The 24,786-nt window shown below is 30.4% G+C and overlaps 3 protein-coding genes across 4 annotated transcripts; 2 read left to right on the top strand and 1 right to left on the bottom strand.

Moving 5' to 3' along the window:
* Positions 1–272: 272 nt before the first annotated feature.
* On the top strand, positions 273–5,668 carry OS9 (ER lectin-like protein). Of its 2 annotated transcripts, none has more exons than XM_039022546.2 (8): positions 273–687; positions 979–1,055; positions 2,646–2,849; positions 3,741–3,812; positions 3,976–4,091; positions 4,610–4,676; positions 4,950–5,056; positions 5,414–5,668. In XM_039022546.2, exons 1-8 carry the CDS (start codon positions 603–605, stop codon positions 5,562–5,564), a joined length of 879 nt encoding a protein of 292 aa, XP_038878474.1. In that variant the 5' UTR covers positions 273–602; the 3' UTR covers positions 5,565–5,668. The 2 variants fall into 2 exon arrangements, with proteins under 2 accessions (XP_038878474.1, XP_038878473.1); XM_039022545.2 differs by having other exon boundaries at positions 438–687; positions 976–1,055.
* Positions 5,669–11,455: 5,787 nt separating this feature from the next.
* Positions 11,456–12,434, top strand: LOC120071438 (sterile alpha motif (SAM) domain protein). The gene has a single exon (XM_039023724.2). It carries the CDS (start codon positions 11,518–11,520, stop codon positions 12,301–12,303), a length of 786 nt encoding a protein of 261 aa, XP_038879652.1. The 5' UTR covers positions 11,456–11,517; the 3' UTR covers positions 12,304–12,434.
* Positions 12,435–16,473: 4,039 nt separating this feature from the next.
* LOC120071112 (uncharacterized) lies at positions 16,474–18,983 on the bottom strand. Its single transcript, XM_039023172.2, has 2 exons — positions 18,259–18,983; positions 16,474–17,912 (listed from the first exon to the last, which is right to left on the bottom strand). The coding sequence occupies exon 1, from the start codon at positions 18,882–18,884 to the stop codon at positions 18,270–18,272; it is 615 nt and encodes a 204-aa protein (XP_038879100.1). The 5' UTR covers positions 18,885–18,983; the 3' UTR covers positions 16,474–17,912; positions 18,259–18,269.
* Between the last annotated feature and the right edge of the window lie 5,803 nt (positions 18,984–24,786).

Raw genomic sequence — 24,786 nt, 5'->3', positions numbered from 1 at the left:
TACAATGAATTCGGAGCAATATTGTCATTATCAAATGAATTATGCTAACATATTTTTTCGGTCTTCAGTATTATCTATTATTTCATTATCAATCATAATTGACTTCTAATTATTGATTTATATGCTTAAAGTTGCACTTTATTATTTAAATAAGCCTGTTTTAAAATTTCACAAAAAAATTCACAATATTTGTATGAATTTCCATAACATTCGTAATTCTTCTTAGAATATCTAGGATATTTAAATATCCATTCATATATTCGTATAAATCTGGCCTATCGATATTTACTCGGTAACGATATTTTCGTCCTTGTTCCGTTAGAAGTAAGGGGAAGCATGGCCAACAAAGCCCATTGAACACTGGACCCAACCCATTTTCTTGAGAAAGCCCAACCAAATGATGTGGCAAATATTCATTGGTCAAGCATGCGTGTAAGTGCATCACTCACTGTAAACAACACGAGGCCGTCAAACCGACGACCCACTTTCTTCTTCCTCTCGCCGTCGCCGTCGTCGCCCTTTCGCCTCCAGCTAAAAATACCTATCCCTTCCACTTTGCTTCCCTCCTTTTCACCATTGTACATTCCTTTGAGGACGCAGAAATGACGAATTTGATGTTGTTGATCCTTTTAGCTGGTAATCTTTGCCACTTTGCGTTAGCTGATCAGATCTTCCCAGCTCAATTAGGTGAAATTCTTCTCCCTCATTTTCTTTTTCTTCAAAATTTCCCATGAAAGCTTTCGAAATAGATGTGATTGATGAATTTCTGTTATGGGTAGTTCGTTATACAATATATTTCATCGCATATTGGAATTAGCGAACTCCAGAGGCTGATATTTCATAGCTTGTTTAACACCAATTGAAACTTCAAAATGTAGTGCGGCGTGGCATCTTTCCGTGTATTGCTTTTGCTTATTTTGATAGTAACTTTTTAGTATGAAATTTTATTTTCTCTTGTTTCTGATTGTTGATTAGCAGGTGGTACATTTAGTCGCAACTCTCGTGGGCCAAAATACAATATTGAATTCCATCCACAAGACTCGCCGTACAATCCGGTAAGCTTTTTAATGTTACTTAGTTGTTGTGTTAGTTCTTGATATTAATTGCATCCTATTCGCTTATATGATGTAATTAGATGGGGAGCTTTTGGGTCTTAGGTATCCGTCCCTTTTTATTTTAACTCGGAGTGTAGTGTATCTGTAACTTTGTTCAAGATATCCTCAATTAAGTCACCCAACATATAGTACTGTACAGCTTTACGAAGTCAAAGATTATAGATTCTGGTATCTTTGTATATCGAATGCTCGCTAATTAGCACTGCGTCTTCAGCATTGTAACCTTGCCTTGGCATATAAGCTGCTAATATGTTTTTTCCCAAAGCAGTTTGCCACGAACTATAGCAGCACGGTCGACTAAAATTTGCAAACTTTTAATGCATTTACCCTGGTTCACTTAGTACTTTTGCCATTTTTGTTAGAACTTTTGATACATAACTAAAGGACTTCTTCTAGTATACCCATTGCTCGAAAAATGACATTGTCAGTATCAGTATAAATGATCTTTCTCCCCATGTTCGGCTATAGCGGCAACCCCTAAATCCTGAGCCACTTGGCGTTCCAACCCAGTTCCAACAATGCACTTTTTGGACCAAGAAAGCAAGAGTGCTTGATGTTGCATATTAGAACTCATTAAAGCATGATGTGCACCATTATGTTCGATAAAAGGAATGAGGGAAGCTCCAATAGAAAAATATTGGAAGGGAAAATGACTTTGAAGATGAACTTGTTCCCATTCAACATTCAAGAATTATTGAGGGTATCAAGCTGGAACAATCTGTTCTGCATTTCTCCACACTTCCAATAATCAATCTCTAGTTATCTTATTTTGTTGTTTCTTTGTTTGAATTTATCATCGTATGTTTTCTCTGTTGGGCTAATTTTTTAGTTTTATACAATACAGTGTTGCCTACTCTGTGAAATTTTCATTAGTTGCCTTCTTCCTTTGAGACAAGGATTTGAGGAAGGGCTTTGGAGATTGATAGTTGATTGTCCTGTTTGGCACGACTAAATACAATAAATAAATGAGGAGAAATTTTCTGTGTTACATTGATCCATGGCACCTAATTTTGAAGCAAATAATTGTAGTTTCATCCTTTTGGTATTAAGCAATAGGAATATTTGGTATGCAAATGATTTCTTGAACTCCAGGACCCTCTTAGATGGCCTCTACATGAGACTGGCGTTAAGATGCACTATGGAAGAGGAGTTGGGAAGATGGCTTCTATGTGTACTTTATCGCTTAGATGCTTGATAATTAAGTGACTGTATGTACTAAATTCTGCTGCAAATGTTAGTGCAAATTAAAAAGACATTTTCCGTGCATGAAGATTTATTGGTAATGTTCTCCATAAACTTGAAGAGATGAGATATTGAGCCTGTAATCTGCATCTGTACCCAGATGTGAGGGAAAGTCACATTTCCATTTACAATCCCATTTGCCTTACGAGTTACCATATTCTTTTCCTTATCATAGACTTCCTACAGAATCTTCTTTCCCTAAGCTGTATGATATCTGTCTTCAGAATTCAAGAATATGTAGGTATATCGTATGCCATCTGAACTTACTATGTTTTTTTTATTTTGCAGGACGATGACCAGGAATCTGTGTTTATGCCCAATAAAAATGGAAAGAATTACTTATGTTACTTGCCTAAGGTGGAGAAGTCCAAGAGCGGAAAGCCAACTGTTCAACTGAACATGAGTAGCATGATTGTGGAATCTGAGAAGCGAGTCAAATTGAAGACTCCAGATGAGCTGCTTGAGGCATTAAAAGAGCAATGCTTTGTCCGGGTTAGGGTCTATCCCTGAATATTGTTTTGCATGCGTCTGATGACTATATTATCTGCATTTTAGAATATATCTCAAAAGAAAAGTAGCTGTTGGCTGTGTTTTTGAATGTGTGCCTTGAGAAATTGGCATCCCAATGAAAAGTTAAATTCGATAACCAATTTATTTTTATTTTTTGGTTTTTGAAAATTAAGCTTATAAAAACTACTTCCACCGATTATTATTAGTAGTTTTGAAAACTAAAAACAGTAGTTCTTAAAAATTTTGTTTTTTTTTGTTTTTTGAATTTGACTAAGAATCCAAATTCTTCTTTAAGAAAGATGACAACCATGCTATAGAAATTGTGAGCAAACAAGCTTAATTTTTTTCATGGTGGCCACCTACGTAGGATTTAATATCCTGTGGGTTTCCTTGATACCCAAATGTCGTAGAGGCAGGCAAGTTGTCCTGTGAGATTAATTGAGGTGTGCGTAAGCTGGCCCTGATACGAATGGATAATGAAAAAAAAGAAAATAAGAAAAAAGAAAAAAAAATCCTTAATTTTCATAAACATAAATCGGATGATTATCAATTGAGGCTTAAAGAAAGGTTAATTTAATTTCTAACGGTGCCTAAAGTATTTAAAACATTTTCTTTCTTACTTTTTTCTTCTGTATAAATAATACATATGTATTAAAAGTACACGATGTATTCAAAAAATGCAAGTGAAGTGTGTGCTTTGGGGTTGCCTTGCCTCACGCGAGAAAAGGTGCCTTTCTTGCGCTGAACACTGATAAAGCTATAAAATACTAAGGTCGTTTGCTGTAAAATATATGCATTTTTAGGTAAAACATGTGGTGATTATGTCCTGATTAATTGACATGTTAACCTTGCCTCATTAACTTCTTTTTGCAGCAAGAGGGTTGGTGGACATATGAATTTTGTTACCAGAAAACACTAAGACAATTTCATTTGGAGGATGAAAAGGTAGTCTCATATAGTGCCTTATAATGCATTCTATACGTGATTCTCTATTCTTAGCTTATGAATAAAGAAGGATACTGTGGCTGTTTATTGCTTATTTAAAAACATTAAATCATGCTCTGTTAAGTAGTAAAGACCTTGAAGTTTCTGTCGTTTTATCTTACAGGTAGTTCAGGAGTTCGTATTGGGCGTCTATGATGCAGAGGCAACTGCTAATCTCAATGAGAATCTCTCTGATATATCTACTTTGAAGGATCCTCGCTCAAAAGATGCATCCCAAAGGTGTGCTTTTATTTTCTTTAGTTACGAGTAAAGAAATTATGAACAGGCTTCTAGTAATAGGAAAAGGCGATCTTCAATCAGTAGAGCTTGTAATTTTCCTAGTTCTATCACTTCTCAAAAGTAGTAAGTTGGAGGCATACATGAAAAAGCAAAAGCTTCCGTGAGTTTTCATCAGGCGTTCTACTATTAATTTGTCTTTGTGATTCTTCCACGGTCAATTCTTACATGTGCCAAATATGATACTTAAGACATGAAACAGAAAGCTAGTATGGATTTAGTGTTTGAAAGGTTTGATTGATCATATTAGTTGTACAATCTATAGAACAGATCCCGTTCAACTAAGATCATAATCATTGATCATACAAGTGTATTGAACAGTGCTAGAGTAAGATTGGTGCTTTGTTGAGTTATGTCGTACACAAGAATTGTGCGCTAGATATAACAAGATCTATTATTTGTCAAATAGACAATTAATCTCAATTTCTCAAATTAATTACCTGTCTACATGACTCACTCAGGTATCATGCTCATCATTACACAAATGGAACCATGTGTGATCTAACAAATCAACCGCGAGAAACTGAGGTACAAATAATTAATGATTTATTGTGTTTAATCTTTATTCTTTGAAAAATACTTAGGTGCATCTCGAGCAACACTTATCTTTATGCATCCCACCAAATTGTTCAATCATAATTTACTGTGACAAATTCTTCTTATTTTTTTTTTTTTAAATTATATATATTTGTGTGTGTGTGAGTGATGAGAGGGATGCATAGAGATTGAGTGCTTCCATCCAAGTATTACTCTTTTTCTTTTTTTCCCCATTACTGATATTGATTCTTAATTACATTTCAGGTTAGATTTGTTTGCTCAGAGCCTAGAGCCATGATTAATTCTATCACAGAACTATCAACATGCAAGTATGCACTTACAGTGCGATGCCCGACGCTTTGCAAGCATCCGTAAATCTCTCCCTCTCTCTCTTTTCCCTTTTACGTACACACATCCATTTTTTCCGACTGTTAGATGAAATATAACGACGAACTTAAGTGTTACTGGCAAGCATAAGTTTATGATGGGGAGCTGAGAAAAGGAAAACTCTGCCCGGTTCAACCGAACCACTTTAAAGAACAACCTGCTGTCAGCTAAATTGTGTAGCCCTATAATTGTGTACGAGCCTAACCAATACGAGATAGGAACTTAAGAATCGAAAGTTGAGCCAACTTAAATGAGTTCACATCAAGGTGTCAATTTTATTGATAGATAACAGTTTTTGTTTTCGTTTCTCTTATTCGATCATTATATTTTTGACTGTGCAGGTTATTCCAGGAAGAGAGACCAGTGTGGTACATCATTAACTGCAACGTACTCCCCGATGATTACAAGGAAACAGAGCGGAGTGAAGAACTAGCAGATGAGATCGTCATGGTTACAGACGTCAAATATCCAAAAAATGAATCTGAAGATTAATGTGATTATATCATAGAATTTTTATCAACCAAACTAACCTTACAAAAGAAGCTATTCCTTTGTAGATTTTTTTTCACAAATGCAAATTATATAATTGATGCGAAGATCAATCCATCGATTTTCAAGCCCCTCGACGAAAAATACCCGTGCGGAATTTCGTATGCTTTGATCATATTTGAATATATAGGTCAACCTGAAAGCTACTGATATAGCAATAATTTTATGAGATTTATTGTCTTTTACAATGATTCAACTTATTGTAGGGGAAAAGTAATGAGTTTGAATTGGTAAACTCATAGCTTGCTTTTATTGAGACATTTACATCACTGCTACAATAATAAACAATTGTGAAAGACCATTATTTCGAGTCAAATAACATCACGTTCATCATTTCTCACGGAAAATTTGCAAGGTACCGTTGAAAATTTTTCCTTATTTAATATTTGTTTTTTAAAAAAAACACAATTAACTTAAATCATTGTTATGAAAAGGTAATAGAAAAAGTAATAGTTAAATTTCTCACTAAATCTTTTATATGATTAGTTTTACGTTGACAATTTGAATTTAAAGAAAAATTGTTCAAATTTTGTAGAAGAAATGATTTCAAATCATATATATATATATATATATATAAATTTTGAAATTTATATAATAGTAATAACATCTAGAACGTATCTCCGCAAGAAAAATAGATATATCTAGTGGTGTCACCTCAAAAAGTTTTAAAAAAATAAAAAATTATTTTTATTTTTGAATACTAGTTGTATTCAGAATCAATCTCCACAACATTTTTTATTTTTATTTTTAAAATTTTTCAAAGCATGTGCTATATGAAATTGCATTGTAAAAGCAGAATTTAATGGTACCCAACCTTTGTAGCAATATTGAAGTGGGTTCTCATGCTTTCAATGTCAAAATCATAGAGTGAGGCTATGATTCAACCACCATCTTCCTAACAACAATTATTTTATGGTTCTATTATTATGTATTAGGATTTCTTTAATTCAAACTCCTATTAGTTTTTATTTGGTAGGTTGATTTAAAATCTATTGTTTTAGATGCCAAAAGCAAGTAATTTTCTTTCACCCCCCTTGTTTTTTCTCTTTCATTGTATTCCTTTATCCTTACACTAACCTACAAGATTTATATTTAGATACAACATTGAAATTTTCAATGTAATTGCTAATTAGACAATGGTTCTACGACATTATTTGGAATTGTTCGTGAATTGAGTTGAGTTTAAACACTTTTAGATTTCAACTCAATCGTTACGATTATAAGTTTCTTTAACTCAAACAACTATTATGTTTTAGGTATTGAGATCATTATTAAAATTTTTATTTTAAAAAATAGTAAAATGTTAATATGAAAAATGATTGATTTAATTATTTTCACAAGTAAGATAATCAAATTAATTTTAATTTATATTATGAAAATTTTCTTTTCATAGTGTTAAAACTTAAAAAGTTACTTTTAATAGTTGATGAATAAGAAATAATCTTTAAAAAAGCATGGAATTAAGTAAAATTAAAATAAATACATGTATATATCTATATTGAAGGTATTCTTTTTTCAAAACATACTTTTTAAAATGAATAATAAACTCGAATTGGTGTGTAGTTATTTTGGGTGGACCCTCATTAACTCAATCCATACAGTTTTTATTTATTTGAACCTAACCCAATCGAAATCATACAAATTGAGTTCAATCGGTTGATTGGACTTTTCGAGTCATTGAATATTTCGAACACCTCTATTTTTATCTTCCAATTGAGGTGAGATATGCTCAAACGTCATTGACATGTATACTCTTTCTACTAAAATCAGACGTTTAAATCTTCATATTCCACTTATTAAAAAGAAAAAAGAAAAAAAAATCAACATCAATCTTAAGACAATAAATTGGTATGATTTCAAGAGACAAGTTTTAACAATTTCCTCTATGGACAAACCTTTACACTTTTCCATCTAGTGACCAAGTGGAGAAATATCTATATTATTCATACTCCACATTTTTATAAGAGGATTTTATAGACTTTTCCACTACTAAAATTCAAAGTTATAATATTAAACAATCCCAAGAGACTCTTAATTTGACTTTGATGAAAAAGATTTTGATAATCTTTATTATTCTAAATATTCTTGTAGCTTTTGTGGTAGTAGGTTTTACATCTTTATTACAAGGCTCTATGTAAGGTTGGTTTGTTAGGTTGTTTTTGTCTTTATAATATATTTATTTTTTCTAGGTGTATAATTAAGAAATAAATTATTTAAAAGTAGCCATTTTAGAGCCATAAAGACCTCCCAACATTTGTAGCATTTAAGCCCTTGATTTCAGCAATGTTGTTGTAGGTTTATTGAATTTAATAATGTTGTATTAATTAAATTAAATCTCTAACATTATTCTAACAACCCAAAAGTTATTTTCCTTGATTGGCTCTGCATAATTGGAAATACACAAATAAGAAAAGAGATAAAAATGGTAACTTTTGTTATGGTAATTAAGCAAAACAGCTTACTCTAAATATCAAATTATTTATTACTCATATTGGGGTTGTCTTGGTTATTAGCTAAAAGTGATTGGTAACTCAATGTTTAGTGGTTAAGAAAAATCATTTTTTTTTTTTTGGGCATACATGTCTAAGAATTATTTGAGCTAATGTTTCATCTTCAAAAGACCAAATTGGTCATTTAACAATCTTTTCCACCTATAAGTAAATGGTCAAATATTGATTGGAAAGAAAATTGACATTAGGATTAGGGATGGAGTTGTGAACTTCAAGGAGTACGGTGTAAATTCTAGAGAGTTATGAACTTCTAAGATCCACTAAGTAGGAAGTTAATAACGTATAAAATTGATTTTTCTAGTCGTGGGATCCACGAACTCCTTGGGCCAAACAAGGAGTGGAGTTCAAATTCTACTTCTCCTAACTCGAACTTTTGCTCCATTACCATATTAAAGGGAAACTTACTTTTTTAGTCTATGAGTTTTGAAGAACAGATATGTTTAATTCTTAGGTTTTCAAAATGTAACCCACCCTCCTAACTCGAACTTTCGCTCTATTACCATATTAAAGGGAAACTCACTTTTTTAGTCTATGAATTTTGAAGAACAGCTATATTTAGTCCTTAGGTTTTCAAAATATACCTTTTGAGTTCTCAAGTTTTTTAAAAATAAGTTTAAAAAATCTTTCAAATATTTATTATTATTATTTTAAATTAGAAAAATAAATTTTAAAAATTATCTCTTCTCTCTAAAATTATTTTTCTAATTTTAAATATTATATAATTATTTAAATTAATTCTAAAAATTACTTTAAGGACCTTTTAAACATGTTCTTAAAAACTCAAAGATCAAAGGGTTACATTTTTAAAACTCAGCAACTAAATACACCTATTCTAAAAAACTCGATAACTAAAAAGATACAATTTTAAAATTTAAAGGCAAAAATACATATTCTTAAAAATTTGAGGATGAAAAGGACAACTTTTTCTATATTAAATCAATATGAAATTACCCAAAGCATAAATTGATGGGAAAAAATAGATTTGAAAAAGGAAATTAATCAAATATTCAAATTGTTTTGTCTTACTTGTATATTAATTTCTCTTTGTTTTCATGAACACAATAAAGGCAATCAATTGTAGTTGAAAACTTTGATTTGAGTAATAAATAACTAGACCATAAGTTAAGATAAAGACATTGGTAGGAAATAAAGTGGGTTTTGAATTAGTAGTATTGGAGTGTTAGAAAGGGTTAGGTCTTTATTGCATATGTTGTGTGTGAGTGTAAATTAAAGCTCAACTATGGATAGCATTTAATTGAATATTGCTATCCCCCAAATAATAACATTTCTGACTTCATCCTACATTGTAACCAAAATATATTAAACACATCCAACCCATTCCTTTCTTGTGAATCAATCCACATGCAACCCCTACCCTACCAAAAAAACTACTTATTGACTTAGCCCCTAATGCCCCCAAACTCATACCCATCTCTCTCTCTTCTGATTGGACGACACCGCTCCGACCCATGTTCTCTAAAATCACTATCTAAATATGGCGATAATTGCAGTTACATACGAATTTGATCCCGAAATGATAAAAATTTAACCTTTAGGTTACTTATGTAATTGTTATAATTTCTGCTAAGTTTGAGGATCCATTTGAGAGTTCTGTTTTTACGATCGAAGTTTGAGGGTATAATTACAAATATAACTACTATCATTCTTTTAAGGGTGGTTTTTAAAATTTGCTCTTAAATTAAAAAGTAACTCGACTTACTCTAACATAGTTCAACCATCTTTGAATTTTAGATTTGAATCTTTATTCAATCTTATTTAATATGATGTAAGATTAAGGCAAATTTATAAACAAAGCTATTTGTCACCATTAATAAAAGGTTAAAAAATAAACTAATTATGAATAAGCAAACTAAAAAGGTTATTTGAATATTTGAAAAAGAAGCCACTTTTAAGATAGATTTGATTAGGCACTCATATGTACAAGTGGGTCTTGTAATGTTTTGAAGTTTTCTTTTTCATGGCATCATTTTCTAAGTAAACAAAAACAAACAAAATTGCTATTAAATAATTAATTTAAAAATAAAAATAAGACTTTAAGTATATATTTGGACTATTTTTAGATATACAAAAAAAAAAAAATATTTATAAATATACGTCCATATTCATAGACTATTATTATCTTCTATCACTATATTTAAAAATATTTTAATTAATTTTACCATTTAAAACAATTTTTCTAGTGGGTCCCAGAGAAATTATTTATGAGAGGGGCATAATTGTCATTCTCATGTTCCATAAACTTCCAAAATTAACATAAAATAATTCATCCATACCGAAAGCAACAGATCTATACACCACATAACTTCTCTATCCCTCACTCACATCTAATAAAATTTTGCTAGTGGTCCAATAAATGTTACCAATTTGTTACTACATATTATTTACCGTTCAACTATGGTCATTTTAACAAAAATTTCCATTATCAAACCTACCTAAAATGAGATTATAAGAGTATAAATATAATGTTAATTTGATCTTTTATTTTTAAAGTTAAATCATAAATTTAGTTGGTAAAAGTGTCTGATAATGACCTAATTCTCAATTTTGTTTTTAATAGGTTTTAGATAAATTTAAAAATTTTAAAGATGGGTTGAATTTGAAAGTTTGGAAATTTATTATACGTAAATTTTAAATTTATATCTAATAATTTATGAACTTTTGGTTTTGTGTTTAGTAGATCTATGGATTTCAAAAAAAATTCAAAGTTGAAGCTAAATTTGTAATTTTGAAAGTTCAAGAACTAAATAGAAACAATGCTTGGATTGACACTATATTTTTCTTTTTACTTGAAAATGAATATCTTTTTGAACCCTAGGTTTCAAAGTATTATACTTTTAATCATTAAGTTTTGAGTTGGATTTCAATTTAGTCCCTTAATTTTAAAATGTTACAATTTTACTTTTGAGATTTGAATTTTGTTTCAATTTGGTCCTTAAATTTCAAAATTTACACTTTTAGTATCAGATTTTCATTAAATACTCACTTTTTTTTTTAACATTAATGTCGATCAATTAACTTAAAATAATTATGAAATGAAATTGTAAATTAAATTTTAATCGTGATGTGAAACCATGAAACTTAATTAATTACAATTCGTTAAATTTTTTAAAATTAATTAATAGATATTAATACTAAAAAATAAATATTTAGTGAAAAAATTAAAAAATATAAATCTTAAAATCTAGAAAATACGTAACATTTTAAAATTCAATGACCAAATTAAGAAAATAAAAAGTATTTTGCTTTTTAAATTTTTTTTTTCAATATTAATTAATTTCCGTCTGTTCTTTTTTCCCTCTCTCACTATATATGTCACAATCTCTAAACTGTAAAAGCATTGTTAAAGCTTTGATCAAGCTCCTTCAATGGACTGGTTCTCCTGGCTCTCAAGAACCGGCCTCGACCCACTTCACACCTACGAATACGGCCTTCTTTTTGCCCGAAATGCCCTTAAGCCCGACGACATTCCTCGTTTCAACCACCATTTTCTTCAAAAAATCGGCATCTCCATCGCCAAACACCGCCTCGAGATTCTCAAACTCGCCAAATCCCACACCCACCAACAACCCACTCTCAACAATCCCCTCCTTTCCGCCTTCACCAAGACCAAAATCTGCCTCAGAAACTGCCTCCGCAAGCTAATTTTGCCCACCGCCAGGCCCGATAAGGGGGTTTTCCGGGAAGACACGGCGGTTATCTCCCCTGAGCCGCCGACCCTGGACGAGGTCAAGGTTAAGGAGGTCGTCAAGCCCCCGCCCAAACGACGGAGTAAACACGTGTCGCTTTCCGGGCCGTTGGATGGGAGAACGCACGAGAAGTTCGTGATGAGTAGTAAGAGCTTGAAGTTATCTGGGCCGTTGGATAGAAAAGAGAGGCCGCCTATGTTTCCTAGAAGCCCAAGAACATCTGGGCCTTTAGATGGGAGAGTATCGGATTGGGCCTTGAGTAAAAGCCCAAAGGTGAATGGGCCGCCACAAGGGAGAATGATGAAGCTGATTCCGCCGAGCCGGAGCCCAAGAGTATCTGGGCCGTTAGATGGAAGAGATGGAAGCCCAAGAATTTGCTGTCGGTGTAATAGGGAAAGAATGGAAACGGATGATGATTATCATTCCTTGTGGGTTTCATTGTTTTATGACATGAAGCCAACTTGAATTATTATTATTATTATTATTTTTGGGGAGGGGTTTGTTTTAATTTTACATGATGTGTGCATTTGATTTGAATGCCAATGCAACTAAAAGAAAGTTGTCTATTGAAGTTTTGTACAAGCTAATTGTTCAAATATGTTTGTTTTTAGTTTTGCGATTTCGAATTAGAAGATTCAGATCTTTGATTTGCTAGGTTAGCTTATTCATACAAGTTAGAGTAATTGTTTTAAATTAGAAAGCTACTGAAAATATTTTTAAATATAGCAAAATATTATTGTTCATTGTGACAAATACGGATAGATAGACACTCATAGATGTCTCACTATCAATCACATTTTACTATATTTGTAATTAAGTTGGTCAAATTTTTTTTTTTCATATATATATTTTAAAACAATCCTACAAGTTATAGTATGGTTTTTTTTTGTGAATTTTTGTCGCGGATTAAAGCTAATATCTAAAGAGGTGACAGCATTAATATTTATAAGTAAATTTTTGTGATCCATTTTAGTTCATCATTTTGGCTATTTTTCTGTCTCATACTCCAGTTTCAAGGTTCAAAGCCTTTTTGAATGACTTGGACTATAAGAGTGGGTTTAAAAATTAGATCACACAATTAAAGGCCCACTGAAAATGCGGATAATTAAAGCCCAAAACTTTTCATTGAGAATTCAAATGAAAGACAAAAGGAACATGAAACTTTTTCTCCTTGCGCTAAAATTTTACGCTTAACTTAAGTTCAAAAATACCATTTTCACCCTAAACTTTGAAATTTATTCAATTTTAATCATTATATTTTTAATTGTCTTTTTTTAGTCTACATATTTTCAATCGATATTAAATTAGTTCTCATGCTAATTTATTATTGATTATATATATATATTGACATTTTTGCTATAAATTTTGAAACATATTCACATATTGTACTTTACATGAAAATTATTGTTGTTATTTAATCAAATTTGATAAAAATGAATTTTGAGAGACTAAATTTAAGATTGATTGAAAGTATATTGACTAAAATTGAACAAACCTCAAAATATAAGGACTAGTATAATATTTCAATCAAAATTTATTGTCTTAAGAAGAAAAAAAAAAACTAAGATGAAGATTGAATGTGTATAGGTTTTTTCATGGTAGGAATAAAATTATTAAAAAAAAAAAAAAAGATTTTCCACTAAAACAATACTCCAAAAGGCAAATATGTCAAGTGGGGTGGCTATGGGCTATTTCTGAGTTTTGTTTAGGGTACAAATTGATCCTAATAAATAATAAAATGAATAAAGAGAAGGAATTCATAATAAACGTTTGCCTAAACATAATTAAAATAATAAAGTTTTAATTCAGTCCTGTCATGACATACATTTAAATTATATTTATGTTAATTAAATCCAAAGTAAACTCCAAATCCTTTGTGACCACAAATAATTAATTCAAAAGAAGGGATTTACCAAACCCAATTTTAGCCCCTTGTTTTTTAATTCAAAACAAGCAAACAAAACATATTAAATATAAATTTAAAGGAAAAGAAACACAAAAAAAAGGGAGATTAATGCATCAACATCATCACATGATATTTGATTAAAGAAGGGAGTTAGTGGCTAAAAATGCAACAAGTTGGATCACATGAAGATGATGATGGGACAGATTTTCCATCAAAGAAAGTTTGGTTTTCTCAGCATCCAAACAGATTTCAGTGAGCCCCATGATTTTTAATTTTTAATTTTTAATTTTTTAGTTCCATTTTTTTTTTTGGTCCCATAATAGTGGATTGAATGTTGGACAAACGATTGAGATTCGGTGGGTTTTTTTTTTTTTTTTGCTGGGGAAGTTTGGTACTAAAAAGGAAACTTAGAAATAAAATGAAATGAAGGGTCAATGTATGGAGAAGGAGATCCATACATATAAGAAAGGGTTGAAGATAAGACTTTCACATAGATGGAGATGGATGTTCTCGAGGTATGGACTCGTCCCCATTCCTCGAGACTATTAATCAATTTTAAAGTTTATGAACTAATTAGAAATTATTGAAATTTTGATAAGTCTATTAGACATTTGTTCGTTGAAAAAGGTTGACAATACATAAAAGAACAAAATTCAAATGATTTGTTGGATGCAAGAGAATCAGAGAAAAATTGTAACCAATTTGAGGTCAAAATGCAATGATTTTGGAGTTTTTGTGGGGTTTAGAGTGGTAGAAATGGAGAAATACAAAATTAAAACCATCTTTTCTTTCTCCAAATGCTAACTCCATGGTACTTTTTGCATGGAGTTTGGTCATATATTTTCATAAATGTCTTTGATATTTTTCTAAAGGATCTTTTAGTGTTATTTTTGGACAGTAACCCTTTTTTATATTTATTTATATTCGTTTTATATATTTTTTTTCCTATTTTCAAAGCTCTTTCAATAATGAAGAGAGAAAAATACTATCATTTATCAATTGGAGAAATTGAAAAAAAAATGTATTTAATGAATTTTTTTTCACATATCAATTTATTGATAGTTATTTTAAATATAACTTAGAACATTTCGACAGATTGTTTTAAATTTATCTTAAAACATTTTGTTAAGTATTTGAAAATATTCTAACCAATATATGAAATAACAATATATATCATAACACAATAAGTCTAAATAAAAAAAAAAATAATCGTTTCTATCAAATAGACGAATACATACAACACAATATATATCGAATTTTCTACCAAAGTTAAAAAAATTACATATATAACACAGTATATATAAAAAAATAAAATAAAAAAAAAATAAAGATCCTTCGGTTTATAATACATAACCCTCCATCTTCATCTCTTCTTCTTTAGCCATGACCACCATGGATCTTTCCCCATCGTCGTCGACCGTATTTGCTCACCATGTCGTACTGTCAACTGAATCTGCTCCCTCCATTAGATTCGCCCCACATCATCCACGTCATCAATTCATCTCAAATCGTTCATGTTATCTCGTGTTGAACCATCAATTCGTTTCATGTCGTGTCTACCGCCTGCAACTTACATCGTCGGAAGAAGAAAAGAGATAGAGAGGAAGAAGAATAGAGGGAAAAGAGGAAGAAATGAATATAAATTATAGAGGAGAAAGAATATGGGTGAGAGAGAAAGTATACGTGAATATATATATATATATAACGTATGTAAGAAGTAAATTATAAATAACCACTAATATTAATAAAAATAAGAAGGTAAATGTTCAAGACATATAATACGTGTCTATTTTTTTTAAGCATTTTAGGTAGAAAATCCTAAGTTAAAAGGAAACCAAATTAAAATCAGAAGTATTAACCCACTGTCAATCTTACAAATTTCCCATTCCATCGGTATTGACAATTTTATATTACATTGAAAGTGAGGTATAAACCTCCACGTAAATTCGATCCATCTCTTCAAGCCATTGCATTTGGAGTTCCAAACAAACGCAAGAAAATGGTGTAAAAAAAAATGGTCATAGAAATCGGTGAACTCTGTGGTCCTTCACTTCTCTTCCCACCTAATACAATACAAAATCAACTAACTTGAAAAATATCAACCATACCTTTCTATGGTTCCGTATATTAATTAAGTTTATTCAGAACCATGCGACTTCGTACATCCATATTTAAACAAATAAATAAACACATTTTCTCTTCCCACCATTTTATTTACTTTTAATATTTGATGCATAACCTCTCAAAATGTATCTATAGTTTTTTTAGAATACGTTAAGGTAATTTTTTTTATCACAGCATATTTATTATTTGTAAATATTTCTAATTATTTTTGTTTTCTAAAATAATTTTTCTGTTTAAAATAATAAAAAATAAATTAATCATTTTTTAACCTATTCTTAAAATAATGTAGGTTATGAAATGAGACTACATTTGTTTTATTAGGTCTCGTACTTAAAATATTTTTTTCTAAAGAAAATGTTATGCTCCATATCGCCATAATCTCCAAATATTATATAAAACATCACATTAAACAAAATTAACAATAATAATGGAGCTTATAATGTTCTGTGCTCTCTAATACATTGACATCCCAAAACATTTTGAACCTGAATGCATGATGAGAAGGACTAAATTGTAAAAAGTGTCTTCCAACTTAAACTTCCATTCCAAAAATACCCTTTTAAACTTTTAAATTTAGGGGGAAAAAAACTGAGAAGACGACAGTGTGAGCGGAAGGATTGATAGATGACCAATATTTGCCTAACTATACCATACATATTAATTGTTTATTAGTTTGAAAAGATAAGAAGAAAGGAGAACGTAAAGAAAACGAGTGAAAGAGGCATTATTGAAAATGAAAAAAAAAAAGATTAACGATAATAATGATGGGTTTGGGAGAATAGAAGACGGCCACATCGCCCACTCATTTTCACTCCCACTGTCATCTTATCCTTCTCTTTTTCCTGAGTCGGAAAGAACTGACATCTTTATCATACCGAAGCTCGTAGTTCTTTTAGAGTCCCATCTTTCTCTTCTACCTCCTCTTTCAAAGTTGAGTACCAATTTTCCCCACGCAACAACTTTGTGTTCATTACCCCTTTTTTTGCCAATTAGGCCTTTCCCTATTTTGTTTTAAGAATCATTAGAGATATAAAATCAGAAGTTCAAATCTCTCGTCCAAGAGTGTGTAAACATTCAAATGTCACTCCAATGGTTATGACTTCAAATCGCCAGAAAGTCAAAAGTCAAAAGTTGAAGACAACAAGATTGTTGAACTAAGAAACAACCTAGCTCCAACTTGATAGGGCTTTAGGAGATCGAACCAGAACATCTCAAATTGAAATCATAACACCAGGATGAATTCAACTAAGCCCACTCCATAGAAACCAAATTAATGATTTACCCAAATTTTCAAGTTTAGCCATTAATGTTCATTTCTTAATAATAATTTCCCTCTCCGAAAAGGTTATAGGCAGCCCTTCATCTCTTCAAAGGGGCATTCTTCAATTGAAAAGCCGCATTCATAATCTCAATTTGTCAATTATCCCTATTTTTTTTTAATGAACATAGGCCAAATAGAAGTCGGTTCCTTCCACCGATTTAGGACTTTAGTAGGTCAACCCCATCTAATTCCACTGGCTTCATCAATCTTCAACTCTTATTTTATTTACTTAATTATTTTTAAACTCCAGCATTTGATCCCAATTAATTTGAATTAAAACTGTTCAGTCTGTGACGAGAATTCCATTAACTGTCCTTGTTCGTTCATAACTTCCTCCGAAGTTTCCCCCCTACCATTAATCCTACTTCCAGATCACAAAATTCAAAGTTCAGATATCAGATGACTTCCATTTCAACCTGCAATTGCATATCTGTATACAGAACAAACAGAAATTACGAAGAACTAATCAAAGAATTTGAACACAAACAGGGGAAAATACGAAGCAGAAAGATGGAAATCACTTTACCTTAGAGAAATCCACTTGATGAAACAAATAACGGCTGACGACGGACGGAGATGAACGAACGCCGAACCAAATAACAAAAACGTATGTTGTTCTGGAAGCATTACGAAGCGAGTGGAACAAACATAACAACAATGAACTGATTTCACCGATTACCAGACGCAAATAATTTTGAATCATGTCTTTTGAAATTAGAAGTCCTGTACAGTTAGAAATAAGGACGAATTAGGGTTTGAATTATGTTTGATTTTGAAATTGGTGAAAAAATTAAAGTTCAAAAGCTCCACGAATTGTTATCAATATCGCGGAAACTGTATTTATGTTCCATATATATATTTTCTGTATATACACAAAAGTTATATAGGTTCTCTAGTTCAACTCCGGGAAGCGAGGTGTAGTGTATAGGCAATCAGATCCGATTTAAGCTTCGTCTCCAACTCTATATCCCTGCCGTTGAACCTGTGGTTGGAATCCGCCGTCTTCGTCGTTGAAAACTCAGAGAAGAGGTAAAAAGATTAATAAACCAGAGGTTATTGGCCAACGTACCAAAATCTTCATCACAGATCATCGGCTTTCGACATGATTGAAAGCCGGCTAGGTCTTGGACAGAAATCCGCTCGGCGTCTTTGACTATGAGACGAAGGTCGGATGAGAGAAGCCAAAGCTCGCCTCACTAAATCGCCTTCAACTCCTCCGATTCGAACCAGAGAATTCGTCATCGCCGATCTCCGCGCGTTGAGCCGATTGGACGAGTAAGGAGTTGAAGGCTGCGACTGAACGCCTTTGTGGAGACTACACCGGAACGAACCAGGATGCGTGGTTGGGGAGCACATGCATGTCCTCTTCTGGTTGCTCTGTTTCTTCACTACTTGATGATTCCCACTGGTACGAGACAAAACAGAGATAGGCCGATTCGGAGAAATAGACCGGTCCAGTGAAAAACTCACTGACGACGCTGACGGAGAAGAAGATCCCTGCAGATTAACACGAGAAGGCGACACAGATCTACGGAAAAACGAAGTAGGGTTTCTGGTGGAAAAGCTTGACGAGGAAGAGGCAAAGGCAGATGAGGAAGAAGAAGATGAAGAAGAAGAATAGGAGCCATAGAACCTCCCAGAAGGTGAGAGAGACCTCAGAACTGGCCCGCTTGATTTTCTAGAAGAAACCGCCATTGAAGATAAAGTCAGAAGAAATAGAGAGAAGAAGAAGGAAGGAAGAAGAGAGGGTTTTTCTTTCAAGCCGTGTTTGGCTCTTCAAATTGGCAAACCTAGCTTTACTCAAGCTATGTATTTATAGTAAGGACCAGGCCGAATTTATCGCGATATTTTCACGCTTTGCAAATATGCCCCTACGCTTGTATAAATTTTTATTTAGTCTAAATCCTATTTTCGACCTGAATTTTGAATATTATTCTTTTTTGTCTTTCAACTTTTAAAAATGTCTATTTTAGTTCTTAAACTTTTAAAATTTCCTTACTTTAGTCTTTGTTATCAAAATTTTATTAATCTTTTTTAACAAAATGATCAGACGACTTGTATTTTTGAATAACTAAACTATCAAATAAGTTACCATGCTCAAAAAAATTTACGATTTTAATATTATTCGTGATTTTGAATGGGACAAGTTTAAAAGTTATTTTTCATTCAAAATTTTGATCGTTCATTATTTTGACACAATGATAGTTGACATTTTACTTCATGTTCATCTTACTCAACACAAATATATATGTCATCTTACATTTTCATTTAAGTTTTAACAAAATTGTAATAGCAAGACTAAATCGAACGTTACTAAAACTTTGAGCACTAAAATAGAATAAAATTCAAATTTTAAGAATAAAATAAGATTTTTTTTTTTTTTTTGTATTTCATCGAATTAAATAAAAGTAAAATAAAAATAGGTTTTTTTTCTCCGGTGGAAGTGAGGCGAATGGAAGATTCTGTAGTCACTATAATTAAATTAGCAAATTGTTTATTAGTAATTAACTTTGATATTGTTTGGAATGAAACTGAAAACCTTATTAGAAAGACACGATTTATACACGAAATATTAATTAATTATAATTCGACGAATTTTCCCTTCTACCTTACGTTCGTAATTTGAATTTAGTAACAGATTGAATAATGAATATTGTATTCAATGTTTGAAAAAGTCATTCATGAATGAATGTTATAAGTTTGAGAATTTTCTAAAGTTGGGTTACTAAAAAAAATAATTCACTTTTGGAGATTTTCACCGTTGTGATTAGGGTTGGCAACGAGATCGAAACGGGATGGAGATGGTCCCCATCCCCGCCATTTCAAGGCAGGGACGGGTACGGGATTCCCCATCGGAGAAACGGGCGTTTTCCCTTTTATTTTCCTATGGGGATTTTTTTAAAAACATTTTTTTTTTTGTAAAACTATCTTTGGTTTGGGTTAGGACATTTTAGTTGGGTTTATATTGAGCTAAATTAAAAACAAGCTAAATGTAAAAAGTTAAATACCTAATATATATTCATAGAGAGAGAAAATATGTAAAAATCTAATTATATATATAGAAAAAATATTTAAAAACTTAATCAGAGCGGGATCGGGGACACCCTCCCCATCCGTGTCCCATCCCCGATTCAAGGACCCTAAAGAGATCCCCGGTTTGACCCCATCTCCGGTCAAATCGAAAATTTTCCGTAGAAAATTTTGCTAACCCTAATTGTGATGTTACTTACGATCGTATATTGAGAAAATAAACCCTAATAAATCATGCCAAGTCAATTTAAATAGAGAGTCTAGATGCATTAATGCAATATATATATATATATATATATATAAAAGGAAGAAAAACATACCTTCTTTGTCAAACTATATATAAGGAACAAGTCCATTACACCCTAATTCAAAAAAAACATAATAAAACAAAATATTTCAAATATAGGACCAGAACGAAGATGGAAAAGTATGGTATGTTTGCAAATAAAATTATACTAATAAACTTAAACAAAGTTCAATAAAAGAGTGAAATTACCAATTAGTTTTGTGTTAAATTAACTCTAAAGTGAAATTTTAAATTAATTTTAATAATAATGAAAATATTGGAATTTAATTCATTATAATTCTTTTAAATTAATTAATAAGCATTAATACTAAAGCAAAAAAATGTCTATTTAGTGAAAAATCAAGATTAAAAGCACAAATCATAAAATTGAATGACCAAATTGATACAAAATTAAAATTTCAAGAGCAAAATTGTAGGTTTCATTGACTAACCCTTTCATTTTTAATTATTGATTTTTGAAAATTAAATTTATTTCCTCCTCATATCTTACAATAATTTGCATATTTCTTAAAGTATGATAATTGAATTCTTAGCCAAATTTCCAAAACAAAAACAACCAATTAAAAGTTACTTTTTTTAGTTCTTAAATTTAGCTTGCCTTTTAAATTATTGATGAAAGTAAATAACAAAGGAAGAAATTTGGAGATGGAAATAGTGTTTATAAACTTAATTTTTAAAAAATAAAAATAAAAAATAAAATGATTATAAAAAAGATCTAAATAATTATCAAATAATATTGTAATATTTTATAACATTAAGATTAAATTATAACATTTTAAAATTTTAAACTAAATAAAAACGACCCAAAACTCAATACTTGAAAATTGGAAGGTTAACCTTTTGAAACTTCAAACTAAACGGAAACCACCAAAAAACGTACAAAAAAAGTATTTTCTCCAATTGTTTTAATTATTATTTTTATTTTATTTTATTTTTTTCCATTTCCTACGAGGTATAACCAAAACTGTGAAAGTGCGAAAATGGAAGGGCATTTAAGAAATTTAAGAAAAAAACGAAGAGAAGGTTTAAAAACGTAAGCAAGAGAAGGGCAGTGGGGTTAGGGTTTAGATCCAAGTTGTAGAGGGAAACGGTATTAATAGAAAAGCTATGGGCTGCGGCGATAAAATAGAAATAAAATAAAATATTGAAATATTTTTAATAAAAAATAAAAAGGAAAAAATAGAGAGCCGTTTTGTCTGACAGTTTGAAGGCAGGGTGAAAAGAAAATTGCCACGTACTAAGAATACCACACTGACACAGCTCATCTCAATTCCACGTACTCCATATCTCTTCCCGTGGGCGATTTTATTATTCCCAGTTTTTTTCTTTTTTTCTTTTTTAATAATAAAAACAAAATAAATAAACAAATAATTTCGTGGGTATTGGACTGGACAACTGGACATCTGTTCTTATAGCTGGGCCCCAGGCCAAACTTTGGGTGGAGTATTTCACATGGGAGTGTGGTCCCCACGGCTGAGGCTTTCTTTTCTCTTTTTTTTTTTTCTTCTTTATTCCAATTTCCAAGGCTTTATAACGAAATTAACGATTTTCATTTGGAAAAAAATTAAAGTAAAAAGGGATTCTTTATTAAAAAAACGGCATATTACCGATTTAATACTTAAAAAGAGTTTTGGTATTGAGTTGGTTATTATAATTAATAATTATTATACTCCTTAAATTATAATAGTCAGTATTTAAAATGAACATTATTTTAATTTGGATTATAAAAGTTTATGTTTGAAGTGTAAACTATTTTTGTTTGATTAGACAATAGTAAACACAATAGCAAGAATAAAAGAACGGATGAGTGAAAAATAAAAAATACTTAACAAATAGTAAATGTTGTAATAAAAAAGATTTTGGAATAGTATTTACTATACTTAATTTAATTGTAGGTTAGCAATAATTGTATATCATTATTTTATTTGGTGTCCTAAACGTGGAATAGATTATAATAACTCACTCCACCAACTTCTAATGGGTGCCCAAACAACCTCTAAGGGGAAGGGGATTGGAACAAGGAGTTGGTTATTGTAGTTGAGTTATAATAATTTGTGTTGTGTAGATGATTTTAGTTTGGGTTATAATAGCATGTATTTGAGGTATAAACTATTTTAGCTTGAGAAGAAAATAGTAAACATTGTAGCAAAGAATAAAAAAATGATGAATGTAGAATAGTAAAAATTGTAGCAAATAGGGTTTTGACATAATATTTACTATAGCTAATTGGGGAGTTTTGAAATAGTACTTAAGAGGTGATTATTATAGTCTTCTGATAGTCTTTACCCCAAACCACCCTAAAGGTTTTGGAGCACTAGATTGGTTATAATAGTTTCTGTTTATTGCATGGATTAGTTTACTTTGAACTATAATAGTCCTATAATACAAACTATTTTAGTCATATAAGAAATGGTAAATATTGTAATAAAGAGGAATGAATAGAAAATAGTAAATACTGTAATAAATAGGGATTTGAAATAGCTGATACTATAGTTAACCGTAAGTTATAATAATTGTAAATGTCAACTAGTATAATGAGAGCTCAAATATAGAGTGAACTCGCTTGAAATTGAGGGTCCAAACAACCACACTCTCATAGCTTAAAAATAAGTTGGTCCTTGTAGGTTAGATTTTATTTTTATTTGATTGATCCATAATTTTGAACTAAAATTCCTATATCATTCATGTTGCTACAAATACTTAGAATTACAAGAATATGGCTAAATGTTTGTCATTCCTTTTAAAAATACTTCAATTATTTCACAACTTATGATATTATTCTTGTCTTTGAGGTAGATAAAGCGTTAGAATATTGAACAAAAATGTCGAGTGTACTTTTTTTTTTTCTAATGAAGATTTCTATCCTAAAATAGGTTTGAAATGTTTATTGAATATTAAAGATAAATACTATAATTTTTGAAAGATTAAAGATATTTTTTAAATAAATGATCAACCGAAAAATATGACGGTAATATAATGTTAAAAGACGGAATAAAAGACCTTTGGGAAAAAGAAAAAAAAAAAGGAAACTAGTGAATTTTAATGTGGTAGCATTAGCAATTGGGAATTTTACCCTACCATCGTTGCATACATTAAATATTTCAATTTATAAAAGGAATGGTTCGTGAGTTCAATAAAATTGTATGGACTAATTGAAACTTAAAATTAAATAGTTTTGCATTCTTCAAATATATGGTTGTCCTTTACGATTTATAGATCAATTTGATATTTTAACATTTTCTTGGTTATAGGACATTTTGTATTTTCTCCTTTATTAATAAATAAAGAAAAATATTTGAAGGTAGATTGCACTCATCTTAATACATTTTCTTTAATTATTAAAAAATGTATTTCAATTTTTTTTTCTTTCATATATGTGGTATGTGATGTATGTAATGTTGTAAATAACAACCACCAATAATAATTTCTTTTTAGACAGTTCCAAAATTTAAGATTTGTAATTAACAGCTTTTAACAAAATAAGAGAAATATAAATAGAAAATTTTGTCAAATACCCTATTTTCATGATCTATAAAGAATTAAAGACACGAATATTAAATATGTATAGTCTGTTTTCATACTGTATGTTCTTTTTTTCTATTTTTTTTTAATATCAAATTACGTTTTTGATTACTATTATTATTTATTTATCTGATCTAATTGAGTTGGTAATTACAAATTTCCTCACGGAAATAAAAATAAAAATAAATAAATAAATAAATAAAAGAGTTTCTTCACACGAGTCTTGTGTGTATTCTTTTTTGAAATTATAACCAATGAAGTAGTTGTAATTTGTAAATAACTTTATGGAGAACATTACGTGATGATCTTAAAACAATGATGCATGAAAGTTTATCTTCTAAATAAAATTATTATATATATATATATGAAAGATAGATAGACTATCAAAAATTCTTATAAATAGAAAATTTCTAAAATATTTAAACTTTATAGTAAAAAGTTTTAAGAGTGTGTACTTTAAGAATTTTTTTGTTATAAAATTTAAATTTAAATTTAAATTTTTTTATATTTAAAAATTATTTTTTGAGAAACATATTTATCATTAACTTATTTTGTAATTTCAAACCTACACAAAGCAAGGATATTGTATAGTTCAGATATTTCATCACTTCGATCTATTAAGATTCCCCAATATTAATGTTGTGGAATTTAGTGAATCACAGTTTTTAAATTGAAGACGATAAAAATATTTTTCTATTTTTATAATAAATATCTAACATATTATTTCAGACCGTTATA

This window comes from Benincasa hispida, chromosome 2 (genome assembly GCF_027475165.1).
Source record: "Benincasa hispida cultivar pf3 chromosome 2, pf3_genome.v1.1, whole genome shotgun sequence".
Taxonomy (NCBI): domain Eukaryota; kingdom Viridiplantae; phylum Streptophyta; class Magnoliopsida; order Cucurbitales; family Cucurbitaceae; genus Benincasa; species Benincasa hispida.
Note: the sequence above shows the minus strand (reverse complement) of the source record. Positions and strands in the feature narration are given on the sequence as shown.